We start from the raw sequence: 25,113 nt of genomic DNA on the forward strand, positions 1-25,113 counted from the left end.
CAGCACACACCTTTTGAAATTTCGGAAACTTTGGGTGCTGGAAACACCGGAAGTATTCAGACGAGACATGAGTGCATCAACTTAGCCCTTGTATCAGCCAGTCGTTGGAGGTGCTGTTCGTTTAACTTGATAAACAAAAAGTTGGATCTATTGGAGCCACCAGAGTTACTAGTTTAACCCTGATTTCATGTGCACAGTTAAACTTGAATAAATTGTGGAATCTGCATATAAGGGACAGTCAGAACTCCAGGGTAGAATGAAAGATTGTCGTGCCTTAGCTAACCAGAAGGTTAGGAAACTTCAGAGCTGGTCATCCTTCAAAAAGGGCCAAGGAAAAGAGCTGATTCCCAACTTACATGAGTAGGATAATCTAAGGAAAAGCCTGCTATGCAGTATCAGAAATACAAATTCTTTATTTGGCTGTCTAAGTAATTCACCCAGCTGGCACAGTACACTCCAGTCATCTGGAATAGGAAGTTGCAATACTGAAGAACTTTGGGGCAAGCGGTGGGAACAAAGTTGTTAGCCGGTTACAGCCTTTTAAAAAACATTTTTCTTTCTATTCTGTCTCCGTCACTAAAGTCCTTTGCAACCTAGCTTGACTGCAAAGTGTCTGCTGGCTAACTTCCTATCTTGGTGCTGTGGCTGTCAGGTGCTGATACTGCTTTGCACGTTTTTAGCTTCAATCTTAATGTCTATTGTATTTGCTTGGATTAGAGATAACGCAAATTAGTTCAGTGGCAAAAAAAAGCCTGAATTTTTTTTAAACTAATCACTGGGGGCGGGGGGGGGGGGGGATGTGTGCACATGCTGTTAAAGATTCTAAATCAATTGTCTATCACCCTATTAAAGTGATAAGTATGTAGTGATTGCTACACCATTTCGTTATTAGCTTGCTACAGATCTCAGAAAAACATGAATTTACATCAATCAGTTAACATACCGTTAGACTTTAAAGTAGCAAATTTTACTTATGAGTTTGTGAAAACAAACTAAGCAAGTGGTAGAGACAGCAAGATGCAGAACACTTTGGAAGGAGAACCAAATATAAGCCAACTCTCAAATCTGAGAAAGAAATGACCCTCAACACTGAATTCTATCCCGTGGAAGAGTCCATAGCAAGTTGGTCTGACCTGTAAGTTGAGCAAGGCTCCTACAGATATCTCCCATTCTAAGGGAAGCTTTTATAGGATTTCTTAAAATGGCTTTGAACCCAAAGAGGAAGGATGGTCAAGTTAGGGAGTTTGCCTTGGACTCAGGAAACCCACATTTAATTTCCTGCTCTGCCACAGATTCCTGTGTGACCATGAGCAAGTCAACTAGGTCTAGTCTACATTAGAAAGCTAGGTTGACCTAGCTACGTCGCTCAGGGGTATGAAAAAAACACAACCCTGAGACACTTAGTTAATCTGACCTAAGCCCCAGTGTCAACCATGCTAGGTTGAGGAAGAATTCTTCCATCAACCCCCTTTCAGAGAGATGGATTTACTACAATGATGGAAGAACCTCTTCCATCACTGTAGTTAAGCATTTACACTACAGTGTTTTTGCTTTGCCCTCTGTAGCGTTTCTAGTGTAGACATACGCTTAGTCTTGCTAGGCTTCAATTTCCCCTCTGTACAATGAAGATAAGAACATTTCCCCTACCTCACATGGGTGTGAAGATAAATATATTCACAATTGTGAAGGGCTCATATTAAAGTGACGAGAGGACAATTTAGTACCTTTGGCCTGTTTTTTGACTTTATAAATGAGGAAACCTGTTGTGGGATTCTTGCATCTTCCTCTGAAGCATCTGGACACTTGGAAATTGGATACTGATCTAGATGGGACCCAGATCTTGTCCAGTTTGACAGTCCTATGGCTATAAGAACAGAGGAGTTGCATACCAGATCAGTATTCCCTAAGTGTGTGCTTGCATTGCAGTTAAACAGATGCTGACAATTTTTCATATTTCCGTAGAGAAGCTGGGTAGAGATGTCTTGATCCTCCATTTTAAAATGAAAAAGCAAAAGGAAACATTTTTTTAAAGGTAGCTTTTCGTGCCACCTTCATGCATCATAAATTAACAGGGACAGAGCCTCATTTGAGTGCAAACTGGATGAAATTCTCTGGCCTGTGATACACAGGAGGTCAGACTTGATAATCTAATGTTCCCTTCTGGCCTTACTCTGTGAATTTTTTCCTTCAGTCTCTTATCCCTCAAGCCATAAGAAACATCTGAGTGTTTTCCCCCTAGAAACTACAAGATCACTCTCTCCAAGCTACCTGACTTGAATATGGATTTTGTAGTGTGATGCTAGGGTCTTTCTTTATGCATACTCTGATTTGGAGAATACAAGTCAATCACATAGGAGGCCTGTGTTTCAGATGAACCTTTTAATTGTAGAGCCTTGTTTTTGGTGAAATGTACCATTATAGATCCATTAGAACAGTGGCTTTCAACCTGTGGTCAGCAGACCCCCTGGAGGTCCATGGACTTTGCCTAAGATTTCCAAAGGGGTCCACACCTCCACTTGAAATTTTTTAGTGGTCTGCAGATGAGAAAAGGTTAAAAACCATTGCATTAGAACAATGGTTCTCAACAGATCTATAATTGTGGGCTGCATATGCGACCCACAATGTGTTAGGTTGAGAACCACAGCACCCAGCCTGCAAACCCTCCTTCCCCGTGTTCTTTTAATCCTCCGTTGATGGGGATTCCAAAACCTCCTTTTGAAATCATGGGAAGCTCTGTTTCCTATTGGCCATTTAAGAATATAAGAGTGGCCATACTGAGTCAGGCCAAAGGTCCGTCTAGCCCAGTGTCCTGTCTTCCGACAATGGTCAATGCCAGGTGCCCCAGAGGGCTAAAAGTTAACTTTCCATACCAAACCTTTCCCTTTTAGGATGCTAGTAATATTTTCATATAATAGTAGTAAGACTCATCAATATCTGCTGTTGCACAGAGCCCACACAGCAAACAGGCTGTATCCAAATGTTACTTCATTTGTGATCCTGCTTGTAATGTTAACCCTATATTGAAGACTAACTTTCATGTGTGAAGCTGTATATTGCCTGAAGTGTGATTGTGGAGCTGTGTAAAGCATACTTACATCAGAACTGACATTCATAACATCCTGACAGATATTCCTGGACAAGCTAGAAATATACATAGTGTGCTTTAAAAAAAATCTACATTTTTGCATCATTCAGCAGAGAGGGAGGTGGATATAAGTGACGATTTTCCAGACTCAACAGATCACACAACCGATAGTAGAAATTAATGTTATTTGGGTATAAGCTAAACTATTAAAATAAATTGGCCATTTATTTTTCTAAATCCCTTCTTTGAAGTGTTGTGTTGGGAAGCCTGTTGTGGTGGTGTTTGGAAGATAGTCAGTTTCATTGCAGGTGTCCTCTTAGCATGTAGGTTAAGACAGATCTCAGGGGTTTATTCCTTCTAACATCTGTGGTCAGTATGAAACAGCAACATGTTTTAATGTAAATAACTTCATCAGGAAGTGGACAGCATTCCATGTGGAATCCTAATGCTTCTGCATTGAGCAGCTTTCTTCTATGATGTGCTTTTCAAAGCTCAACTTAGCATATAGCACATATTTTCCCAGGCACTTGCTCTGATTCATCTTGTATGAAGTTGTTCAGAAGCTGATCAACATGGCTGAATCACTAAGGAACTGCAGCCATATAGACCTAAATTATGCCAGAGGCACACTCTCTCCCACCTGCAACGGGATTGGCCCCACCTCCGCTTCTTTCACAATTGTAATTCCGTTTGGAGGGAGTGTTTCCCAAATGACTCCACACCGCATGTAGCCCAGACTAGTTCCCTTGGCAGTGCAATCAGAGAAACTGCTCTGAGCGAATCTGCTATAACACTGGGTGAAGCTTTTCTCATAGCACATCAAAGCTCAAGGAGACTTTGAGTGGTGATGGTGGGACACACACCCTATAAACTCCCGCACTCCAGACTGCGAGTGCTCTAGATGAGACACCACCTGATGATGGTATAACCAGACTGCCTTTCTAGACACTGTTGGGATGGGACTGCCATCCCAGCTCTGCAGGGTACATTGCCACTAACTTTCTTGCCCCCTGCTGCAAGAACAGGGCAGAACCCTGCCCACATGCTTGAGTGGAGCAAGAGAGGACTAGTTGCCTTCCACTCCACATAGAAAGCAAACTAGAACACACTTCTTCCATATACTGAGGTGAATAGTTCAGAGGCAATAGCTACAGCATTGACACCTAGAGTGCAGGTGTCCTGATGCTTTCAGGTTTTTTCAGGTGTCACTTTAATTTGGGTGATGGTGAATTTAGGCTCTTATTGGAACTGTACTATTGGTTTTGCAATCCCATCAGTGCCTTAAGTAGCACGCAGCAAAAAGTTCAGACACTTATTTTGTATTGCTTTTGTTAACCCTCTCAGCATGCCTGAGTTCCTCCACTGCTGCTTTGCGTACTTAATTTTGCAGGCCTTAACACTCCCCTTCATGTGCTATGAAATCACAGCTATAAACTGGCAGCTTGGAAAGTATTGGTGTAGATTGCAACCTCTTGTGTAAAGTGGCTTCCCTGTCCTATGGCTGGCAGTTCCATGCATGTTTGCCAAGGCTGGTGTCTCGGGTCTTGTCTTTTTTTCTCTAGATCCCAAGAGAGCATGTTGCCTGCTTGACTTTTAACTTGTAACTGCACTCTGTGAATCTCTCTCTCTCTCAAATCCTGGCCTCAGAGGGGACAGCTTCTCTCTCTGATAAGGCAGCTTCAGGGATTCTGGGATCTGAAAATCAAACCCCTGGCTTGACAGCTTGGGCAGACAGCAACAGAGAAATAGACAGCAAGTCCCCTCCCTCAAATGAGGTGAAAGAACTGGTGGTTGCTGTAGACAACAAAAGAATGGATAGCTTCCGTGGGCCAAGTGCGGATTCTGGAATAGAGGCAACATCCATTGGGTCCCCTGGGTCGGAAGGCTCCCCATTTTCTATGGGAGCAGAACCTCATTCCTACAGCCCAGTGATTTCGACTAGTTCCCCAGAACAAACGTGTGTGAGGGGCACCAGTATCTGCCTGTCAGAAGATGGTAAGGCTGAACAAAGCAGACGTAAAGACCAAGATTTTATGGACCAAAACAAGAGAGTCACTACAGGCAGTGAATCCAGATTTACTTTCCTGACTGACCGTAAGCAAGATGCTGAGCAACCTCCGATCAAAGGTGTCTATTCGCAGTCTTCCACTCCATCTGGTGGGGAGACCACTCTAGAAAAAGACTCTCCTGAATCGCCATTCGAGGTGATTATCGACAAAGCAGCATTTGATAAAGAGTACAAGGATTCATTAATTAGCAACTCCAGTGATCTCAGTAGCAACTGGGTGATGCACAGTGAGAGAGAGCTTCTTACGGATATCCCAGAAGACCGTGTCTGTGAGTTCCAGGTGAAACCTCGCAGCGGGAGCATTATTTCAGCAGGACCCGGGCTATCACGCCAGTCTTCAGGTACAACAGCTGCATTGGAAGAAGTGTCCAAGTGTGTACGCGAGATGCACAGCTTCACGAATGAGCTGTTGAACTGGGACTTGATTCCTAAAGTAGAGCATTCTGAGAAGATTGCTGAAACCTCAGACCTACCTGCAATGCCCTCCAAAGAGGTTGGCGGCACTCCTACGCAGCCAGCAGGCAACAGGACAGAAGTATGCAAAGCACCCTCCCCTCACCCTGTCACTGTCAGCGTCCAGCAGAAAGACAGAGCATATACAGACTTAGCAGCTCCTCGATTTGAGAAACATGTTCCTCTGGACAAAGAAGCTGTTAAAATCAAGACTGCTTCACCTGCTGCAGTTGAACTGAAGGCTGATGGGAGCTGGCCAAGTTCTGGCCTGGCTGAAATCACAGATGCAGACAGCTCTGGCGAGTCTGATGACACAGTGATAGAGGATGTGCCCATAGATCTGGCCTATGGAAACAAGAAGCTTGTCCTTCAACCCACAGATAGCGGCGTGGCACCAGTGGAGAAGCTGACCTTAGCTCCAGTTACTGCTGGCAAAACAAGAGACTGGATAATTGCAAATAATGAAGAGGCACCTAACAAGCTGCACAAACACAGCAGAGAGGGTCAGTTGCCCTCTAAGACACCAGAAGATAATCAGGGATTCACTGATGACTTTGAAACTATAGAAGCACATCCAGACGTTGGAGGAAGTCCAGTTGCTGAAGCAAAACATCCCAAGTTGTCCACTCTGGATTTGACGTCTATAAATATGCAGCATTCCGGCAGCTGGGATCCAGGTCTCCTTGGGAAACCACTCAAGGCTGGTGAAATTCTGAGCATTTCTCCAACGGCAGCTCCATTGAAGGATCTTAGAAACATGCCAAACGAGAGAGTCCCCCTCTCTCTGCCCTTGGGTAATTTGAAAGAACAAGATCATCCAGATCCCTTAAGTGGGGAGAACTTTATGGATTTCATGCGGGAATGCTTGAAGTCAAAGGGTAACGACTCTCTAGAGGACCTGACAGACACCACCTCAGAGGCTGAAACTGCAGCTCCAGAAACCACTCCTCCAGGAAGAGCTCTTCATAAAGATGAGGCAAATAGGTCAGATGTGAACGTGGATGGTGATTATGCTGTGCGAAGCATCACTGATGACAAGGGCAACTTCCAGAAACCTTTGTTCTCTCAAAGATCTCCCACAGTAGCTCAAGACTTTGAGCAGGAGCAGCTGACAATTAAGGCCCTCAAAGAACTAAGTGGAAAACTGGATGATGAGCAGACTCCAGCACAAAGTAAAATCTCCCCACCTGGAGGGGGAAGAACAGCACGGGACCAGGACACCTCAGCAGCTGCTCAGAAATCTCCCTTGGAGAAGAGGCCTCTCTGCATCCATCAGCAAACAGATATGAAGCCCGCCCCTGCCACAGCTCACATTAGTACTGATGGTGAAATCCCCAAAGAAGCTGTCTGGGATAGTGTGGCTGGATCTCCAGTAGAACATGCCCTAGTGAGGCTACTGACTGGGTTTTCAGGTAAACGTTTTATATTGGAAATACAATACCAGTCTCTTGTCCTTATTTGCTTGTCAGACACTCACCTTGTTAATACCCATAGAAATCTAGGTTTACAAAGGAAACCAGCTTACTTGCATTATGAGTATAAGAGCACATCTTGGGTTCTGGGTGGTTCTAATCATGTTTTCCTCCTTCGTTGAGAACTTTTCTTCATTAATGTCCATGTGCTTTCTACCATTCTCCAAACAGGGCTGTTTGCTTGCTGAAGTAAGTCTGTCTTGTAGCTGTAAATTATTTGAAAACATGCCTTATAGTGAGAGACTCAAGCAGCTCTATCTGTTTAGTTTAACAAAGCAAAGGTTAAGCGGTGACTTGATCAGTCTACAAAGAGAACAGAAATTTGACAGTAGAGGGCCTTTCAGTTGAGCAGACAAAGGTCTGACCAGATCTAATGGCTGGAAGCTGATGTTAGACAGATTCAGCCTGGAAATAAAGTGCAAATTGTGAACAGTGAGGAATTAACCATTGGAACAATTTACCAAAGGCTATGGTGGATTCTCCATCACTGGCAATTTTTAAATCCACATTGGATGCTTTTCTGAAAGGTTTGAATCAGAGTAAATAGGAATTAATTCAGGGCAGCCCTGTGGGCCTGTGTTTATACAGGAGATCAGACTAGATCCCAGTGTTCCCTTCTGGCTCTATAATCTGAATCTACTGCTACCCATTTCTGTATTTTCTGAATGCCTTCCATGTAAAATCACCAATAGCAATGTCCCAAGTGGATTGCCTGGAGTCTTGGGTCAGAACTCTGCTGGAGAATAATTTGGGGCATAGGTGGGGAATAAAAGACCCACTGATGTCCATTCCACTAGTACTTCTATGTTAATCCAGATTACACACAAATCAGCTGGCCTGCTAGAATAGCAAATACGCAGGGCCACAAACCGTTCTTTTAATAACGTGAAGCCCCTGAGGCTTTTGCATCATGTGGTTCATTTTCGAAATGTCTGCAAACACAAGCACTGATTATTTTGTAAGAGGTTATTGTGAAAATTTCTTTACAGAAGATAAAGGCTTGGCTTGGCAGGGAAGTATGTGTTGGAAAGAGGCCTGAATAGAAACTCTGTTCACACTTCCAGTGTGGTTATGCTGGGAAGATGAATTTCAATCTGGTTTTCAAGGCTCCCTATCTAGTGTATGGACATAAAATAACAAGGGTATTTGGAAGAAGTTCATGCACAGATTATAGCTGGGTTCAGTTAGTGTCCATTCAAGTGAATGGAACGGCACTGGTGACACAAGTAACATTTCCATTAATGCGAGGGGCCAGTCTGTCCTGATCAGTTGTTGAACTGCACTGAATGAAATAGCTTCTGTCTTTGGAGCATCAGTGTGACCGGCCCCTGTTTTGGTGTTCAGATGCTGGCTGAATGCAAGGAACAATTAAATGCTGGCAAACTGAGAGCGTGGTTGAGTTGGCTGGAGGTGGGGCCCAGAATGTGTAATCTTCCTTTAGAGTCATGTTTTCAAAAAAATTAAGATACCATGTGTCCTTTGAGATTCAGTGGAAGCAGCCTTGGGAGAGGATAGTATGAGTTGGGAAAGGGTGTAAACACCAAGGACAGTTCAGTTATTTGGGAGGATAACGGAGAGAAATGGGGTGATCTGTAGTTTCCAAGGGAAGCAGTGGAAGACGCATTGCTTGGACTGGGCATTAGACAATACATTGTAATGAGCAGTTCTATATCCTGCACTGCCCAGGAGATGAGACCCTTCCATATCCAGTTCCTGCAAATCTCTTAAATCTTCTATTCAGCCCACAGAGGGGTATACTTACTTCCATAGGAAGTGGAGTGCAGGAGTGTTCATACAAGAATACATCTCAGAGGGGTTTTAAATGACCTGAGTGATTTGCATCCCATCATTGATCTTCCATTCACAAATGCAAGGTCGGGAATCCCAGTTCTCTAGGGAAGTGAGGAAAGCTAAAGTAACAGATGAAAGCCAAGTGGAAGCTGAGTTTAGTTTGACAAACCTACTCACCTGAGGTGTGGGCAGCAAACAAAAAGATGCTGTTGTGTGAATACTAGAGCACACTTCACCCATAGGCATTGCTTTCATCAAGTGCAGCCAGCCTTCATAGAAGTGAGGTATGATGCAGTGTGTTGAGGCATAAAAATCCAGGCACCTCATATGACTGTTGTGCTGAGAGCTTTATCCTTGGATACTGGGCTAAAAGCATGTGTACGTTTGAGAGATGCTTGGATTCTAATTCCAGCATAAGAACGACGGCCTAGGAATTGACAACCAAAATTCTCTGTGGTGAGAATGTGACCAAGGCAGTTACATCCCCTCCGTGTATTTCTTCCTGCCTCTTCAGTGGGAGGCTGGCTTTGTTCTCCTTTAGTCTAATACCGTGCAGACAAACTGTGGTTCTTGGCTTTCACTCTCTCCAGCAATTTGGCTAGCAGACGTGATTCTCTTCTGCATTGTTACATGTGAGATTGACAGCCAGGCATCTCTTCATGGATAAACTATTTTTCTACAGGTCAGGAGAGAGCGACCCATTTGAAAAGGGCTTTTTATAAATTTATCTTTGGCCAGTTGCCAGGCTCCCTCATAGCACAGAGAGCTCCTCTCCTGTCTCTCACAGTAACAGCCTTGTGTGTGCTTCGTAAATGCCTCCTCTGTCCTCTTCTGAGGGCTCTGGATCTGGCTGGGGACGAATTGTAAAGAACGAAGCAGACTCCATTAACCTATTTGGGTTCCTGTGCAGTGTAGGAGTTTAATTCGAGTGGAGAGGGCTGTGTTTTGAACCAAAGGGGGTTGAAACATCTGCCTTCACAACCTGAGCAGTTGGTCCTATGCTCACTGTACATATAGCGTCCTTGCTGCATGCTAAAGGAATGCAGGCTCCTAATATGGCTCCTCCCAACCCACTGCTTTCATGTTTTGCTTGGCTACAAGAATCCAAGCTAGAATACTGGATACACATGAAGGTGCAGCTGATTCCAGCCTATGATCCTCAGACCTGCAGGAGGCTGGGAATTGTAAACAGGCAGGCAAAGATAGAGCAATCAGATGGAACCAAAGTCTGTTTGAGATTCTGAATGTTTCCTTAACCTCTGATCTGAGTTACTGCACTTCCCATGTTCATCGTAATTCATCCATCAGCCCTGGCTCTCTTTCCCTAATGCTTGCGCAAGGTAAAAATAAAATCACTAATTCTCCAGCAGCCTGTAATCTGCCTTCAGCTGCATTATAATTCAGACCTGGAGATCTTAGATTGTTCTCACTTCCTCTCCTACCACATTTCCCTTCTGGCTGCTCTGACAGTTACTGAAAACCAATTATGCCAAGCTGCTGGTGCAGAAACTGCCTGGGACAGGAACTTGAGAAAATGGACACCCTTTATGCTTTTCCAAAACAACCAGATGGCTAGCTCTCTGCTTGGTTTCAATCTGAAGAGGGCCGGAAGGGAGAGTTTGGGTTTTTTTTTGTTTTGTTGTCTTTTAACCACCCCACCCCACACACTACACTGCCAGGTATGTTTTAAATAAGCTGCCACACTAGTGGAGTTCATCTCTGAATATTTAAACAAAACAAAAAAATCTTTCCCTTTCAAAGTTGCTGCTTCACCGAAACATATCTAAAGCAGCCATGAAAAACCTGGGGTAAACCCTGGAAATTCCTCCTTTTCTTTTCCGCCAGGAGGAGACTTGAATAGCTTTCTTGCAGAGTTTGAGCTGGGATCATGGACACGTGCCAATGTTACTGGGAGTGGTGCTGGTTGACTGGCTGCCCAATTCTCTTCTCCCTCCCAACCCCCCACCCCAACTCCCCCCAGCAGCCTGTCACTAGTAGAATAAATAGCAGGGGAAAACCGGTTGGGGACTGCTGCAAATCCTTCAGCTTAGTTTTTGTTCAGTCCTCATGCTGCCATTAATGACAATGGCGCCCTCTTGTAGCGGAAGCAGGATACGGCAGGCAAAGCAATTAATACCCAAAGCGGGCACCTCTTACCAGGAGACATTATTTACGAGGGCTGGAAAGACAAAGCCCCTCTAATCTAGGGGATACACAAAGGGATCTGCCTTATTCTGAACTGAGATTAATGGTTGGGTCATTACACCAATTGAATCTATTTCCCTATGTTAAGTTCACCTCACACCTTCTATGGGCCATCTTAATTATCACTTCAAAAAGTTTTTTTTCCTCCTGCTAATGATAGCTCATCTCAATTGATTAGACTCTGCCTGTTGGTATGCATACTTCCACCTTTTCATGTTCTCTGTATGTATAAATATCTCCTGTCTGTGTGTTCCATTCTATGCATCCGAAGAAGTGAGCTTTAGCTCACGAAAGCTCATGCTAAAATAAATTTGTTAGTCTTTAAGGTGCCACAAGTACTCCTGGTTTTTTTGCGGATACAGGCTAACACGGCTGCTACTCTGAAACCTGAGATTAAACCCTGGGTGTGGACCAGGTTCCCTAATTGCAGTTTTAAACAGCTGTTAAAGAAGTTAGCTTATTTGTAGAATAGAGCTTTGGAGAGCAATTTGTGATGTGGGAGTTAGTCCAAAGATAGTGGCAGATGATGATGTTGTATTGTAAGTAGGAGATGTCACCCATGTTATCAGTACTTGATACCACAGCAGTGTAAGCACCGCAGACCCAGCAGTGGATTTGGTGGCAGGTAGGGGCTGATGCTTTCGACACCAGTGTGTGGTGGCTGGGTACTATGAGAAGGCTGCCTGGGGTGTGATTTAACCTGGCGTATCAGCTTTGGGGAAAGACAAATGTTACTCCTTTTCAGTCCCCTTTGGGTAAACATACGATGGGCCACACTAAAAATGAGACCTGTGGGGGCGGTAGTGTAATAAGTGGACTGTGATGACTTCATCCTAGCTAATAGGCATTTTGAAGCTACTGCAGCCGTGTTTCCAGTCTCTGAAGCTCGGCTCACTCAGTTCTGCCCCGTGTGTCGCTTTTGCTAAGACTTGCTCAGCACTGAACAGGCTCCTCTCATTTTACAGTCAGTGTCCCCGACTGCTAGCCTTCCTCCATTAGGGTGACCCGCTCCGTCATATGTCTTGGTGCATCACTGCGTGGCCTTGCTCTTTAACCCTCCAGCAAAATCCGAATGCTGTGTTGCAATAGCCCAACCATTCCTAGGCCTTTGGGGCACAGGGCTGACTTCTTGGCACATTCAGGCCAAGGAATGGGATGTGATGGAAGGGAGAGGCCCTTACTCAAACACAAATCCGCAGTGATGAAGGAAATGCTCTCCATGCAAACTTACATGCTGTTTTTAAAACTTGATTGTAAGCTGTCATTGTGACTGACAAGCAGGTATTTCCCTGCTTAGACTGTCTTTCATGACAGCTTACTCTGGACAGGCCCACTTCTCTGACAGGGTAACGTTGCCTAGCAGGAGCAGAGGATGGGAGGTTACCAACTGTGCTGCTGATATTGCAGAGTGACTTCACACAAACTGCTTAATGTTGCTGCTTCCTGAGTGTGAAGCAAGGCTCATACTTGCCTCTCTCCACTGGGGCTGAGTGTTTGAAAGCTAAGAGAATTCTGCCTTGGGTTTGTTTCCACTTGTCTGGCTTTGAGTCCATCCCCTGTGTTCTGTGAGATCTGTTGTATGGAGACTGATTAGCTGGTGCTAAAGAAACACTAGTTAGAAAGGATTTTCCCTTCTAGTTTCATTAAAGTTAATGCTTTATGTTACATATCTGCAAATGCATTCATGACTATGATTGGGCCTCTGCACCTGTTGTCCATAGTGTATAGCGTAAGGGAACCTATGCTATAGGCCAATAAAGCTCCATCTGAGTGAAGATTACTTAACAAGGGCCTGTACTGGATCCCGCACTGTCCAGCACTCTCCACTGCTCTGTTACCCCCGCCTCCGTAACTTCCCCTTGTTTTGTCCCTTTCCTTGGCAGTGCACGATCTGATCTTCTGGCGGGATGTGAAGAAGACAGGCTTTGTCTTTGGCACGTCACTGATCGTGCTGCTCTCTCTGGCCGCCTTCAGCGTCATCAGCGTGGTTTCTTACCTCATCCTGGCGCTGCTGTCAGTCACCATCAGCTTTAGAGTCTACAAGTCTGTTATCCAAGCCGTACAGAAGTCTGAAGAGGGACATCCATTCAAGTGAGCCAATCCTTTGTTCTTAGAGGTGTGGCCATTGGATAGACCCTCCAGTTACATAGCTAACTGGAATGACGTGCCCTGAGCTCTTCAGCATGTGGTAGCACTGGTATAGTGGAAATAGGAGCAAGATGGGTCACACAATAGCATGTTCCCTTCTGCTCTTCTGGTTAATCTGTATCCTGTGGCAGGAGAGTGACTGCCCTGCAGTTCATGACCTAGGTACCGTCCCACCCCTCCGGAACCATTGCACAGAATGGAGTGACTTTGGGATACTAGCTATCTGTGCCCCCTGCTGGAGTAAGAGCTTCTAGCAGCATCCTGATTGTTATAAACACAGCAAGCTTTGGGGGGCAACAAAACTACTTAAACGCAAACTTGTGGGGGCAGGGACTGCCTTGTAATGTGTATGTATAGTGGGGTCGCAATCCTGACTTGTTGTCCCGTGGCCACCATAATCGGGGTGATGGTTTAGGGCTTATCTAAACCTGAACATTAGTCGGAAATAAAATCGGATGTGAATTTCAAGCAGATTAGGAACAGTTAATTTGGAATTTTGGAAGTGGATTAAGACAATTTGCAGTAAAGTGCTTTTATTCCAGAATAAGAGCGTCCATGCAGGTAGCTAATCAGGAGTAGTTCCCCAGGTAGACAATCCCTTTCTTTGCCAGTGGTTGCAGCAGAGAAGATTCCCAAAGTAGTTGGTGGAACCTGTGGCTTTAGAACCCGGACAGTGATGATGTCCACACTATCCATCTTATATCATCGTGGTACTTAGAAGCTCCGGCCAGGCCGGGTCCCATTCTGCTAGGTGCCGTACAAACATTAAATGACTGCCCTTGCCCCAGAGTTGACAGTTTGTGATCTCCTCTCTCAAAAACACCTCTCAACATCAATATTCATGTCAAGTCCACAGTGAAGGGGTCTGTGCATAAACCATGCAAATGTCCACATCCTCCAGGGAAGAACTAACTGGATCGGAGCCACACAATTCTGGAGATTTACCGTACTGGGATGTTCTTCCACACTAATCCTGCTGATGGCACTTCAAATGCAGCAGGTGCTTCCAAAGCAAGTGTAAATGTGTTTGAAGACCTCTCCTTCCCTCAGTTATCACTCAGGACGGTGCTGTCCCAGTTCCCCACCACTGCCCTTTCTCCCACCCTATCTGGTTCTTGTAGCAAGTGTAACGGGTTTGAACTTCCAGGGTCAAATCTAGAACTTTCCTTCTCCTCCTGGCTGTGGGGCCTGCTCAGTGGTGTTCTCTGCTCCTAGTGGAAGGCATTGGAAGGAGCCAGTCCACTGGGGCTTCTTACCTTATTAGTCCTCCCTGAGTAACAATGCCCCAGACATATCATCTGTGGGGTCTAAACTTGAGAGCTCCAAATCTAAAAGGATACTGCCTGAGCTAAAGGATTCCTTAGACCATAAGCAATAGCACACTCCTCTACCTCTGTGCATGGTTTGGCACCGAGGGCGGGGGGAGAGTCATACTGTTAGCATAGGGCTGACGTCTCTCATTGGGTGCAACTCTCTTGTTCTTCCAGAGCCTACCTGGACCTCGATATCACGCTCTCTTCAGAGGCCTTCCACAACTACGTGAATGATGCAATGGTGCACGTCAACCGAGCTCTCAAACTCATCATCCGCCTCTTCCTGGTGGAGGACCTGGTGGATTCCCTGAAGGTTAGCGGGGGGATTCCCTGGTGGAAGGGGCTATTGTTGGGCAGTGAGTCTTCAGGAGGGAAGCCTGGCTCTGGTGATACCTGCCTTGGAGAATCTTCCTTAGAGCTCTGCAGCCCAAGCTAAATTCTGGGCAGATCTGAAGTGGGAAAACAGTGCCACAAACAGAACCAGAGATCAGTGGGACAGGCCATTGCCTGAGGAAGACAGTTGGTGAAATAATATTAGGAATTTGTATTACAGCGCCAAGGAGCCCCAGTCATGGGCCAGGCTTTGTGCTGGCTGCTGTACACACACAACAGACATTCCCTGCCCCAAAGAATTTAGAATCTGAGTGGTGGTGTGACCTTCCTAATAAAACTCAATACCAAAGTGCTCAGATCAGCATACAGTGACTGGTGCTCTAATGTGGCGCCGATCTAGCCTGTGTGGAGGCAGGTCAGTGCTGCTGAGCAGCGTGGCTGGGTCCTGTTAACTGCACTGTTCCCTTTGCAGCTGGCAGTTGTCATGTGGCTGATGACGTACGTCGGGGCTGTGTTCAATGGGATCACCCTCCTCATTCTTGGTAAGAGAGCGGCCACAGTTCAAGAAGGCAATGGGCCTTTGTGCAGTGGGGGCGTTTCCTGGTCTATCTAGCAACCTATTCCTTTCATTGTTAGTCAAGGAGCTCATCCAATGTAGATGAACGTGGACCTCAAAGACTAGGCCTTGGGAGCCATTGCATCAGCTTCTAATTTGTCCATCCCTAAACAATGAACCTCTGTTTAATCCCTTAGTTCTCTTATGAGCAGGGACTAGCAGTTAGGAAACCAGGGTTCTACTCTGCCATGGGGTTGCTGAGCACCCCTCAGCATTTACTAATGGGTATTAAGGAGCCAGAAGGATGGCCAAGTGGCTAGCACACTAGGTTGGAACCTAAGAGACCCAGGTTCAATTCCTTGCTCTGGCACAGATATCCTGTGTGACCTTAGGCAAGTCACTTGGTCTCTCTGTGCCTGTTACCCATTTGTAAAATGGGGATAATAGCATGGCCCTGCCTCAGGGGTGCTGGGAGGGTAGATCTGTTAGAGATTGTGAGGGGCTGAAGTAAAGAGGGAATAGCTAGAACCCTGTCCTGATGCTGACTGTATTGCAGTAATTCTCTGAAAGCAACAGTGCTGCACCTTACATAGGGCAGTAATGTTTCCATGAGCAGCCAGAGTACAAAGAGCTATTGCCTTCCCCGTGACCTGTCTGTCTCTTGCAGGAGAATTGCTGATTTTCGGTATTCCAGTTGTCTATGAGAAATATAAGGTGAGTCACCACAGTCTCCCAGCACACGCATTGTTTAGCAGCTTGTTTAGCTAGCAGATGCCTGAGGCACTGGATCCTCCTCCAAACACTGTAAAAATACCTTGCAATAGACGTTGTCAGAATTCCGTGTGATGCATGTGAATTTAAGGCAGTGGCTTCGTCAGAGGAGAAATGCAGACATATCAGGAGTCTCCATGGTCCTAGCTAAAGTTTGCCTATGCTAAGTTGGTAGCTACTTTACAGAGGTCAGGTTGATCGTGATGGCCCCATCTGGCCTTAGAAGGTAAACGGAGGCAGCCATTCAGAGAACTATGAAGGGAAGCGCTACTGCTGTCTGTTGGATACACTTCCCCTTCCAGCTGTCCTAACCCGTTGGTTCTTCCTTAGACGCAGATCGATCACTACGTTGGAATCATCCGGGACCAGACTAAGTCGATTATTGCAAAGTGAGTCCACTTGGCACTTCTCTAAAAACCCCACTATCAAAATAGCACCTTCCCTGTCACCTGAGAGCCAGGAATCCCAGGCAGAGGACTCCTCCTCCTGAGGATTGGACCTTCTGTCTGTACAGCTGCTAGCATAGTGGGGCTTCTAGGTGCAGCAGTACCAACCCCATCTGAACTGGACTTAGCTGTTGTGAATGAGCCTTGACTGAGAGGCATTGCTAGTAGGGGTTGGGGTGCACATGATCTGCTGACTTCATACGGACCATGCAAGTTCATTGTCTCTTCAAACTGCTCTTGGCTAGTAAGGCTTCCTTGGAGGCAAGTAGTGCAGACCTACTGCAGTGGGGAGAGGCGCCCCTCTCACGGGCCCCAGCACGGACCTGCCCCAGACAAGCCATGGCTGGGGGAGAGGAGCCCCTCCCCAGGCCCATCAGAGCCATTGGTGAGAGGAGCCCCTCCCCAGGCCCAGCCCAACTGGAGCTTCCGCAGCTGGGGAGAGGCACCTCTCCCTTGGCCCCGAGCTGCTGAAGTGAGAGGGGGCTGCGGGGAGTCCTCTCTCCCCACTGCAGCACCTGGGGCAGCCTGCATCCCTAGCCCCACCCCAGAGCCCGTACCCCAACCTTCTGCCCCAGCCCTGAGCCCCCTCCCACACCCCAAACCCCTCGGCCCCACCCCCATCACATGAATTTTGTTATGTGCACCAATATGGAGGTGATGTGTCACACTTCACTGCTGGTGAGCCCTGCTTCATACTGCAGAAGAGAAGCATCTCTGCTGGGCGTGTTGGTGGTTGGCGCGGCGGTTACAGCTACTGGGCCTGTTTCCATTTGACACTCTAGATCAGGAGTGGCCAAACTTACTGACCCTTCGAGCCGCATACGATAATCGTCAGAACCTCGAGAGCCAGGTGCACCTGCCAGGGCTCAGGGGGTGGGGCTTGAGACTTCTGCCCCATGGAAGGCGCCTGCCAAGGCTCGGGGCCCCAGCAGGCAGGCTCCATGGGGCTGAAGCCCAGAGCCCTGCCAGAGGCAGAAGCCCTGAGCTCCCTTCCCCGCCAGTCTGTTAGGTGGAGAAGCGGGGGCATGGTGGGCTCCAGGAGCCACCCTGTAACTGTAAAAGAGCCGCATGTGGCTTGCGAACCAGTCTGGCCACCTCTGCTCTAGATGCCTGACTGCCGTTGACTTGTAGGGGGAGTTGGACACTTGGAAAATCCCTCCCTTAGTTGCATTCTAGTAGCTCCCCGTGTAGTGTGCTCGTCCTTGTGTACATACATGCGACTGTCCAGCCCCAAAAGCTTACAGTCTAGTCTAATTCTTCCACGGCTTCCATGAGCACGAAATTCCACCACAAGCCCTCAAGCCAAGAGCGTTTGGGGCACAAGATGCTCTTCAGAACAGGTGCTGAACAGAAAGAAGAGAGCCACATGGAGGGTCCTCAGTAAATCTAGTGCAGTGACAACCCAGTCATGTCTGCAGAGATAGAAAGCCTCAAAGCATGGGTGTCTGCTGCCTGAGCCAAAGCCTCCGGTCCAGTAGCTTGTAGCCTCATCAACATCTTGCATGATCCAACCACTAGCCTGTCATAAGTTAATGAGCATCCGGCTGACCTCTTGGCCCTTAAAACTCACCCTTTCCCTACCTCTTTTCCTGTAGGATCCAAGCAAAACTTCCAGGAGTGGTGAAGAAAAAGCCAGAATAAGCTGGGGGGTGGGCAGCCCCAGGATCCAGCCATTACTAAACTCCACGCGATAGTTATAACCATTGTTTCTTGTACCTATGAAGGAACATGCTGAGTCAGCTTGAGCCTGCATTCCAAGCGTTTCTTGTTATTATTTGGCATTTGCTTTTCTAAGCCTAGAATTGGGCTCAGAACGTGCACCAGACTAAAGGAGACCTGGCGTCCAAGCCATTAGGGGAGCCTCAGCACACCTGAACGATTGTAAGGGTCTTGTCCCTGACCGCAGGGAACCGAATGCTGTTCTGAACGCTGGCTCCTCTTCGGTTCCCAGCCTGCAATGAGGGCAGGGTGGCGCTCTGCTCGACCAAACGCTTTCCCGCCTGCCAAGGGGAATCACTCCAAGGAGACATCCCGCTCTTTCCCCCCCACACCCCCCTTGGCTTCCTGCACTTCTACATTCCCTGCTCCCCAAATACTCTCCCAGCCGGCTCCTTGGGGGTCAGGGACTTGTACCAAAAGGGGTGGGGTGGGAAGTCCAGGAAACTCCCCCCTCAACCTTGCTGAGCGAAAGGGGGGTTTGTACCCCTACGTGACATCAGTTCTGTGCTTTAGTCTGGTTCATCCCTCTCCTCTCCAGTTCCTTTAATGTGCCCCCCACCCCTTTCCCAGGTGGTACCTTTTATTTCTTACTCTGAGATGAAAATGTCTGTATCTGCTGTACACTGCTGTAAACTTCTGTAGAGGAAAAACAACATCCCCACCCCTGAACTCTGCATGTGACTCCTCTGCTGTCATAACTCCTATCTCAGCCCCCGGAGGGGCGGGCGGGTGACCACTGAGAGCTGAACTACTGAGACAGCGCCACATGCTGCCTTGCCCGCATGCCATCCTGGCAGCAGGGAGCAAAGGTCCCTTTGAACCCCAGCTGGGCGGAGAAATGGTACGTAACACTCGAGTGTGCAGAATAGTCGTAGAGCGGCAGATTTCACAGTTCGTATTTGTTGTACACTCTTCACTCGCTGAACTTTATTTGAAGGTAGCTTTGAGTTTCCTCTGGTCAGGAGGAGTCAGTCTTTAACCAGCCTGCTGTGCCCGGTGAAAGGTGGCGGCACTGAGACCTAGACCAAATGCCCACCTCTGTTGCTTTTTCCAGGGGGAAAGGAGGCACTGCTAGCAGGAGTGGGAGGGAAATGCCCAGTGGATAAATGAGCCATTCATTCAGCATTTGGGCTTGAGGGGGATTCTCACCTCCCTCGTGTCAGTTTAGTGTGGCAGGGAGAAGGGAGGCTTTGGCTGCTTTAGAGAAGCTCAGGCTCCTTTTTAGCACAGCATCTGCTAATGGAGATGGGGATTCTGAGCCCTGCGAGGCAGCGTTTAAACAAAAACCACAACTCTGCTTTTGAACTGAGCCCAACTGACTCAAAGCCTAGATGCAGGTAGTCTATTACAGGGAATATGCCCCCAGGCCTGATAAGCCATGTGCTGACAGCCACAGGGCTTATAACTGGCTGGGCCACCTTCTCTCCCTCCCAAGCAAAGCTTGTGGGGATGAGTGTAGGGAATTCAAAGCCTCTTTGCTCCTGCCCTCGTCTTTTCTCAGCATCACAGCAACAAACCACATTCTCTGCTTTCCCCAGCGGAAACTGCACTGATTGTCCTGCCCTAACTTCTTTCCACCCCTTCCCCAGGACCTCTTCTGCACTGGAAGCTGTCGGCCCAGCTCTTACGTCTGTTCTGTTACTGCTGTTGTGAGATACGTTGAACAGATCTTTGTGCCAGGCAATTTTTGTGTTTTTTTTTTTTTAAAGAGAACATGTAGACAAAAAACCGGAAACAAACTACTAATGAAGCTCTGTGTGTGTGTGTGTGCGTGTGCGTACGTGCAGCATAAATTACAGTAGTGCCCCGGGAGCTGATAACCCGGTTCCTGTCACACTGCAAATGTGGTATTAATAAAAAAACACCATGGACAGGTCCCCGCTGGCTTCGTTTCCTGTGTCAGTCGTATTGGGGAGTTGTCGGGGTAGATGGTGGGTGGGATGGAGTTAGCCTCGGCAGCTGGAATTCCCCATAGCTCCCCTGTCATTGGGGGAGCAGGGAGCAGAGCGTTGGGCGTGGGGGGAGTTCTGGCTCTCTTCCACTCTCTCTGTTGGGCCTTCTCTTCAGGCTGGGCCATTGAGTGCCTTATCTTAAAAGCTTTGGGCTGAGGATCGGGATTGACAACTCCACTCCTCAGGCCTGTTCTACCCTCAAGCTAAAGCTCATCTCTGCAGGAGAGTATCAGTGGTCGGTCAGACTCCTATGAAAAGATAGCAGCACAGACATGCTGCATGGTGCAATAGCTGGGTGGGATTTTGAAGTTGCCATTGAGCTATAAACACGTACCTCATCCACCACTTTAACTGACTGTTTCTACCCCAGTTTGCTTAGCTCAGGGCACCAACCTAACTCAGCTCGAGGGGAATCCAAACTCATCTCAAAATCAGTTGAGTGTCTGTCTGCATTGAGGTGTAGCACTGAATGAGTAAATCTGTTTCTACGCACAATTAGTTCACCTGGTTTAGGAAGAAATTAAACCATTTTTAAGACAGCTGAAGTGGTTAAGAGCATCTGTGCTAGACCAGGTGTTCAATCAGTGAACAAAACTCTGCAGTTGAGCCATTTAGTTATTCTTCTGAATGCTCCTCTTTGCCCTAAAGAATTCTAATTGACTCCAACTCCTGAAGCACGGATCTTGCAGACTTAAGCGGTGGAGAAGCACTGGCAGTAGGGTGCTTGTTAGACGATAACCCCGCAAATTAACGCACTTCAAAACTGCATCATTTGAAAGGTTTTATTTAACATGTTTACAAAACATATGCATATAAAAAACATACTGATGCAAAACACCTTTTCACGAGGACCACATACAAATATTCCAATACTGTCACTAAAGTGTAACATAGGCATATAAATATAATTCAGAACATTTACATGGTAGCTACAAGGAGCAAGTCGCTCTCGGGAGGGGAGGTGTATAAAAACATTTCACTCGAAACCACTGAGGCTTCAGGTAGGGCTTAACTGAGATGATTGTAGCGTCTAGTCAAGATGGGCACAGCTAAGTCTGTAACTCAAATGACACCAACCTGCCACCTGGTTTTTGCAATGTCATTCTTGGTAGGGAAGATTGAGATTTGAATCAAGCTGCTACTCTCCCTATGCCTGGAAAATTCTGGAAAGCGTGAGGCCTCTCAGCTGAGCTACCTACCTCCTACGCTGGCAAGCATGACTGCTCCTGGGCCTAGTGACCTACCATCTTAGTGGTACCTATGCTGGTAAGGTACAAAAACCTAAACGGATGGCAGCTACCAATCACTATAGACTTCACACGAGTCTGAAACCGGCTTTTCTGGACTTGCCCGCAGCATGTAGCAAGGGAGACGATGGCGAAATGTCCTAATGTTGCATCTTTGTATGTTAAGAACCCACCTTCCCTGCTCTCCAGAGCAGGTTATATACAGAGCTGGAATGGAAGAAGGGAAGCCCAAGAAGATGGCTCTGAATACCATCCATGCAACAGCTTTGGAACCACGAAGACTCCCCTTGGATAACCACTTCCAACACATCAGGCATGGTCACTAGAGCATGCTCTGAGATGCTGGATCTAGCACTAAAACCAAGGTAAGAATCTACGAGCAAAATGCCTCGAGTGCAGGCAGCTTCTGAGTCCAGAGGGAGAGCCTGTGCCTCCTGTGAAAAAGCAGGCCTGTGCCATGGGGCAGGGGCTTGGTGTCACTTGGTGTGTTACCCATGAAGGCCTGGAATGTTAACTTGTGTCTTCCACCCTCCTGCCAAACCTGCTGGGTGGAGTAAGGGATTCTTAGTCTCACGGTCCTGCTTTGCTCTTCAGGCCTCTACCTGGAAGCTGAAGAGCTGCTGACCCTCCATTCGTGGCTGAGGTGGGCCTGCACGAATGGGCCCTAGTGCTGCTGGTGTCCAGGTGTACACAAGGAGCATAGCCCCTTCCCAGCTCACTTCCCCAAGTGTGAGCTGTGCCATAGCAGGTACACAGAGGAAGCGTGATTACACAAGGGCAGCTCTTGAACACTAGCTACGCAGGAGGAACCTCTCACTAGGCCTGTCAGCTTCACAGGAAAGAGCCAGTCAGTCTAGAAGGCTGAGAGCTGGGTATTTCTACCAGCTGCCTGATGCTCAGCTCCTGCCTTCCCATGGCTACACCCAGCTCTTAATAGCTCAGGCAGGGGCAATGGTGCTGGCTGGAGCCCAAAGCTAGTCTTGAAAGGAGGGGCTTGCCATGGGGCAGTAAAAGTGAGGCTCAGGGTAGTACTGTTAGATTTGCATCAGACTCCCCCCTCACCAACCCTGGGCTGCAGCAGAGCTTGGCTGGGAGGAGGAAGACCTGCCCCTTCTCGGCTGAGAGCTAGTGAGGGGGAGAGGAGCGCTCAGCTGTAGGGAATTCTGCACCACCCAGCGCTAGGGCTGGTTTCTACTCTTCACAGCTACAGGAGCGTCCCCTGCAATAGGGGACTGTTCCTCCCGGGGCAGGGGAGTGTTTAGCAGCAGATCCAGCCCTGCACGATGGGCTCTAGATAGTAACTTGTGCTAGCTCTGCCCCCTTCCAGTGTCGCAGCCTGAGCCAAGCCAGGGCCCAGGGTTTCTCGTTGTGGTGCAGGGGAGGAGCTGTATGGGAATGAGGCCCTGTTTCTATCCCCAGTTCACTCCCCTCCCCCCACCCCAGGCATGCTAAGGTAACTGCTGTAACATCTAAGTACCTTTTTGGTCTAGATTATGCAGCATGGATCAGAACCAGAGGCCTCTCAAGCCCCTCGTACCCCCAGTATCTTCCCTGGCTGAGAGCAATGGGCCCAGCCAGGCTGCTTCCCCCATGCTCCCAGATCAGACCAATGGGCCCCATCCAACCCTACAGCTGCAACCTTTCATCTAAAGTACCACTGGATCTGAGCACCCCTGACTCCTTAATGCATTTATTCTCCCTCCTCCCCCCAGGAGGCAGAGCAGGGCCCCATTGTAGAGAGAGGGGCACTGAGCCTAAGTGACTTCCCCAAGGAAACCCAGGAAGTTTATGGGGGAGCAGGGAATTCAGGGCTGGCTCCAGGGGTTTTGCCACCCCAAGCAGCCAAAAAAAAAAAAAAGCTGTGATCGCAATCCTGATCTGTGGCAATTCAGGGGGAGGTCCTTCACTCCAAGCGGGAGTGAGGGACCCTCTGCTGAATTGCTGCCGAATACCTGGACGTGTTCCCCCCCCCCCCTCCTCCAGAGTGGCTGCCCCAAGCACCTGCTTGCTAAGCTGGTGCCTGGAGCCAGCCCTGAGGAAATTGAACCCAGGTTTTTGAAGTCTGAGGTTAGCACCCTACCCACTAGGTCTGCCTCCCTCTTTCCTCCCATGCAGCATTATAGCCCTATGGCTGCGTTTTGCTGTTCTTTGATGGGCAGCTTCTCTACAAGTGGATGATGGGCTCATGCAGCTGCTCAGAGATGGAGCCTCAACGGGGGCTGTCCCAGTGCACTTTGAAGAGGAGGCCTGCTTAAAACCCAGCACTTTGGAGCCTGGGTGCACATGAGCAGAGCTGCCCCAGCACAAGGGGCCAGCTGCTGTGGCAGGGAGCAGAAAGAGGGTCCCCCTCCTCCCCAAGCCTAGAGATGACACATGGGGTGGAAGCACAGAAAGATTTCCAAATATGGATGGTTCAAGTGACATGAGCAAAACTGAATGGTCCCAGTCCCTTGGAGGAGAAGTGGGGGCAGCAGCAAGGGGTTGGTGGTGTAACCCCAGGGCTTCCCCCACAATGCTTTAGGGTAACTCTCTACCCCTTTGCTAAGGAGGCTGGGTGCACTAGTGTGGATCGGCCGCTGGCTCAGTAACCCTGCTCAGAGCAGCTAGGAGCAAGGGTGCAAGTACAGGTGGTTGCTGGGGGGTTTGTCTCCATTGGCTCTCCCACCCCCTGGAGTTGCAAGGCTGGGCCATCTTCCAGAAAGCCAGTCTAGCACAGGGAAAGCCCCTCTGTGCCTCAGTTCCCCCCCTTGTAAAGTGGGAGCCACTTAACGCTGCCCCGAACGCAGCAGGGAGGGGCACATTGGCTAGCGTTAGCAAAGAGTAGCAGCTGGAACAGGCCCCAGTGTGCTCAGTGTATGGCGGCATCACGTTCTGTGCCGCCAGCAGGAGCAGCCTTGGCAGACAGGGGAGGGGGTGGCAGCATTGCCCCTGTCTCTACAGCAGTCAGGGGGCAGCTGCTCCAGCCTGTCAAGGGTTTGCAAGCTTTCAACCTGCATCAGACTAATGACCCTATGGTCAGGGTGGGCAAACTTTTTGGCCCAAAGGCCACATTGGGGTTGCAAAACTGTATGCAGGGCTGGATAGGGAAGGCTGAGCCTCCCCAAAAAGCCTGGCTCCTGCCCCCCTCAGAACTCCCAACCCCCACCCTGCTTCTTGTTCCCATAACCACCCCCTATCCAACCCCCCTGTCCCCTGACCCCTATCCACACCCTGGCCCCCTGACAGCCCTCCTGGGACTCCCACCCCCTATCCAACTGCCCTCTGCTCCTTGTCCCCTGACCACCCCCCCCCCGGGACCCTCCACCCCTAACTATCCCCTGGGATCCCACCCCTTATTCAACCCCCACTGCTCCCTCACCCCTATCCACATCCCTGCCCCCTGACAGGCCCCCTGAGATTCCCATTCCCAACCCTCCCTGTTCCCCATCCCCTGACTGCCCCCCCAGAACCTCTGCCCCATCTAACCGACCCCTAGGATCCCCCACTCCCTGTCCCCTTACCAGCAGCAGGAGCTCACAGGCACAACACCCAGCCAGAGCCAGCTGTACTCCCCA

At 48.4% G+C, this 25,113-nt stretch overlaps 1 protein-coding gene across 5 annotated transcripts in view; it reads left to right on the forward strand.

Annotated features, from left to right (window-relative positions):
- The window catches only part of RTN3 (reticulon 3), a 39,509-nt gene extending 19,272 nt beyond the window's left edge, over positions 1–20,237 (forward strand). For 4 of the 5 annotated variants that reach the window (XM_039482812.1, XM_039482809.1, XM_039482810.1 and 1 more), the window contains 6 exons: positions 12,958–13,165; positions 14,710–14,848; positions 15,341–15,410; positions 16,092–16,138; positions 16,526–16,584; positions 18,237–20,237. In XM_039482812.1, the coding sequence (XP_039338746.1) occupies positions 12,958–13,165; positions 14,710–14,848; positions 15,341–15,410; positions 16,092–16,138; positions 16,526–16,584; positions 18,237–18,282 (569 nt within the window). In that variant the 3' untranslated portion in view covers positions 18,283–20,237. Of the gene's footprint in view, positions 1–4,732; positions 7,019–12,957; positions 13,166–14,709; positions 14,849–15,340; positions 15,411–16,091; positions 16,139–16,525; positions 16,585–18,236 lie in introns of all 5 variants that reach the window. The other variant, XM_039482808.1, reaches the window with a different exon arrangement.
- The last annotated feature ends 4,876 nt before the right edge of the window (positions 20,238–25,113 follow it).

This window comes from Mauremys reevesii, linkage group 7, assembly GCF_016161935.1.
Source record: "Mauremys reevesii isolate NIE-2019 linkage group 7, ASM1616193v1, whole genome shotgun sequence".
NCBI classification, from domain to species: Eukaryota; Metazoa; Chordata; order Testudines; family Geoemydidae; genus Mauremys; species Mauremys reevesii.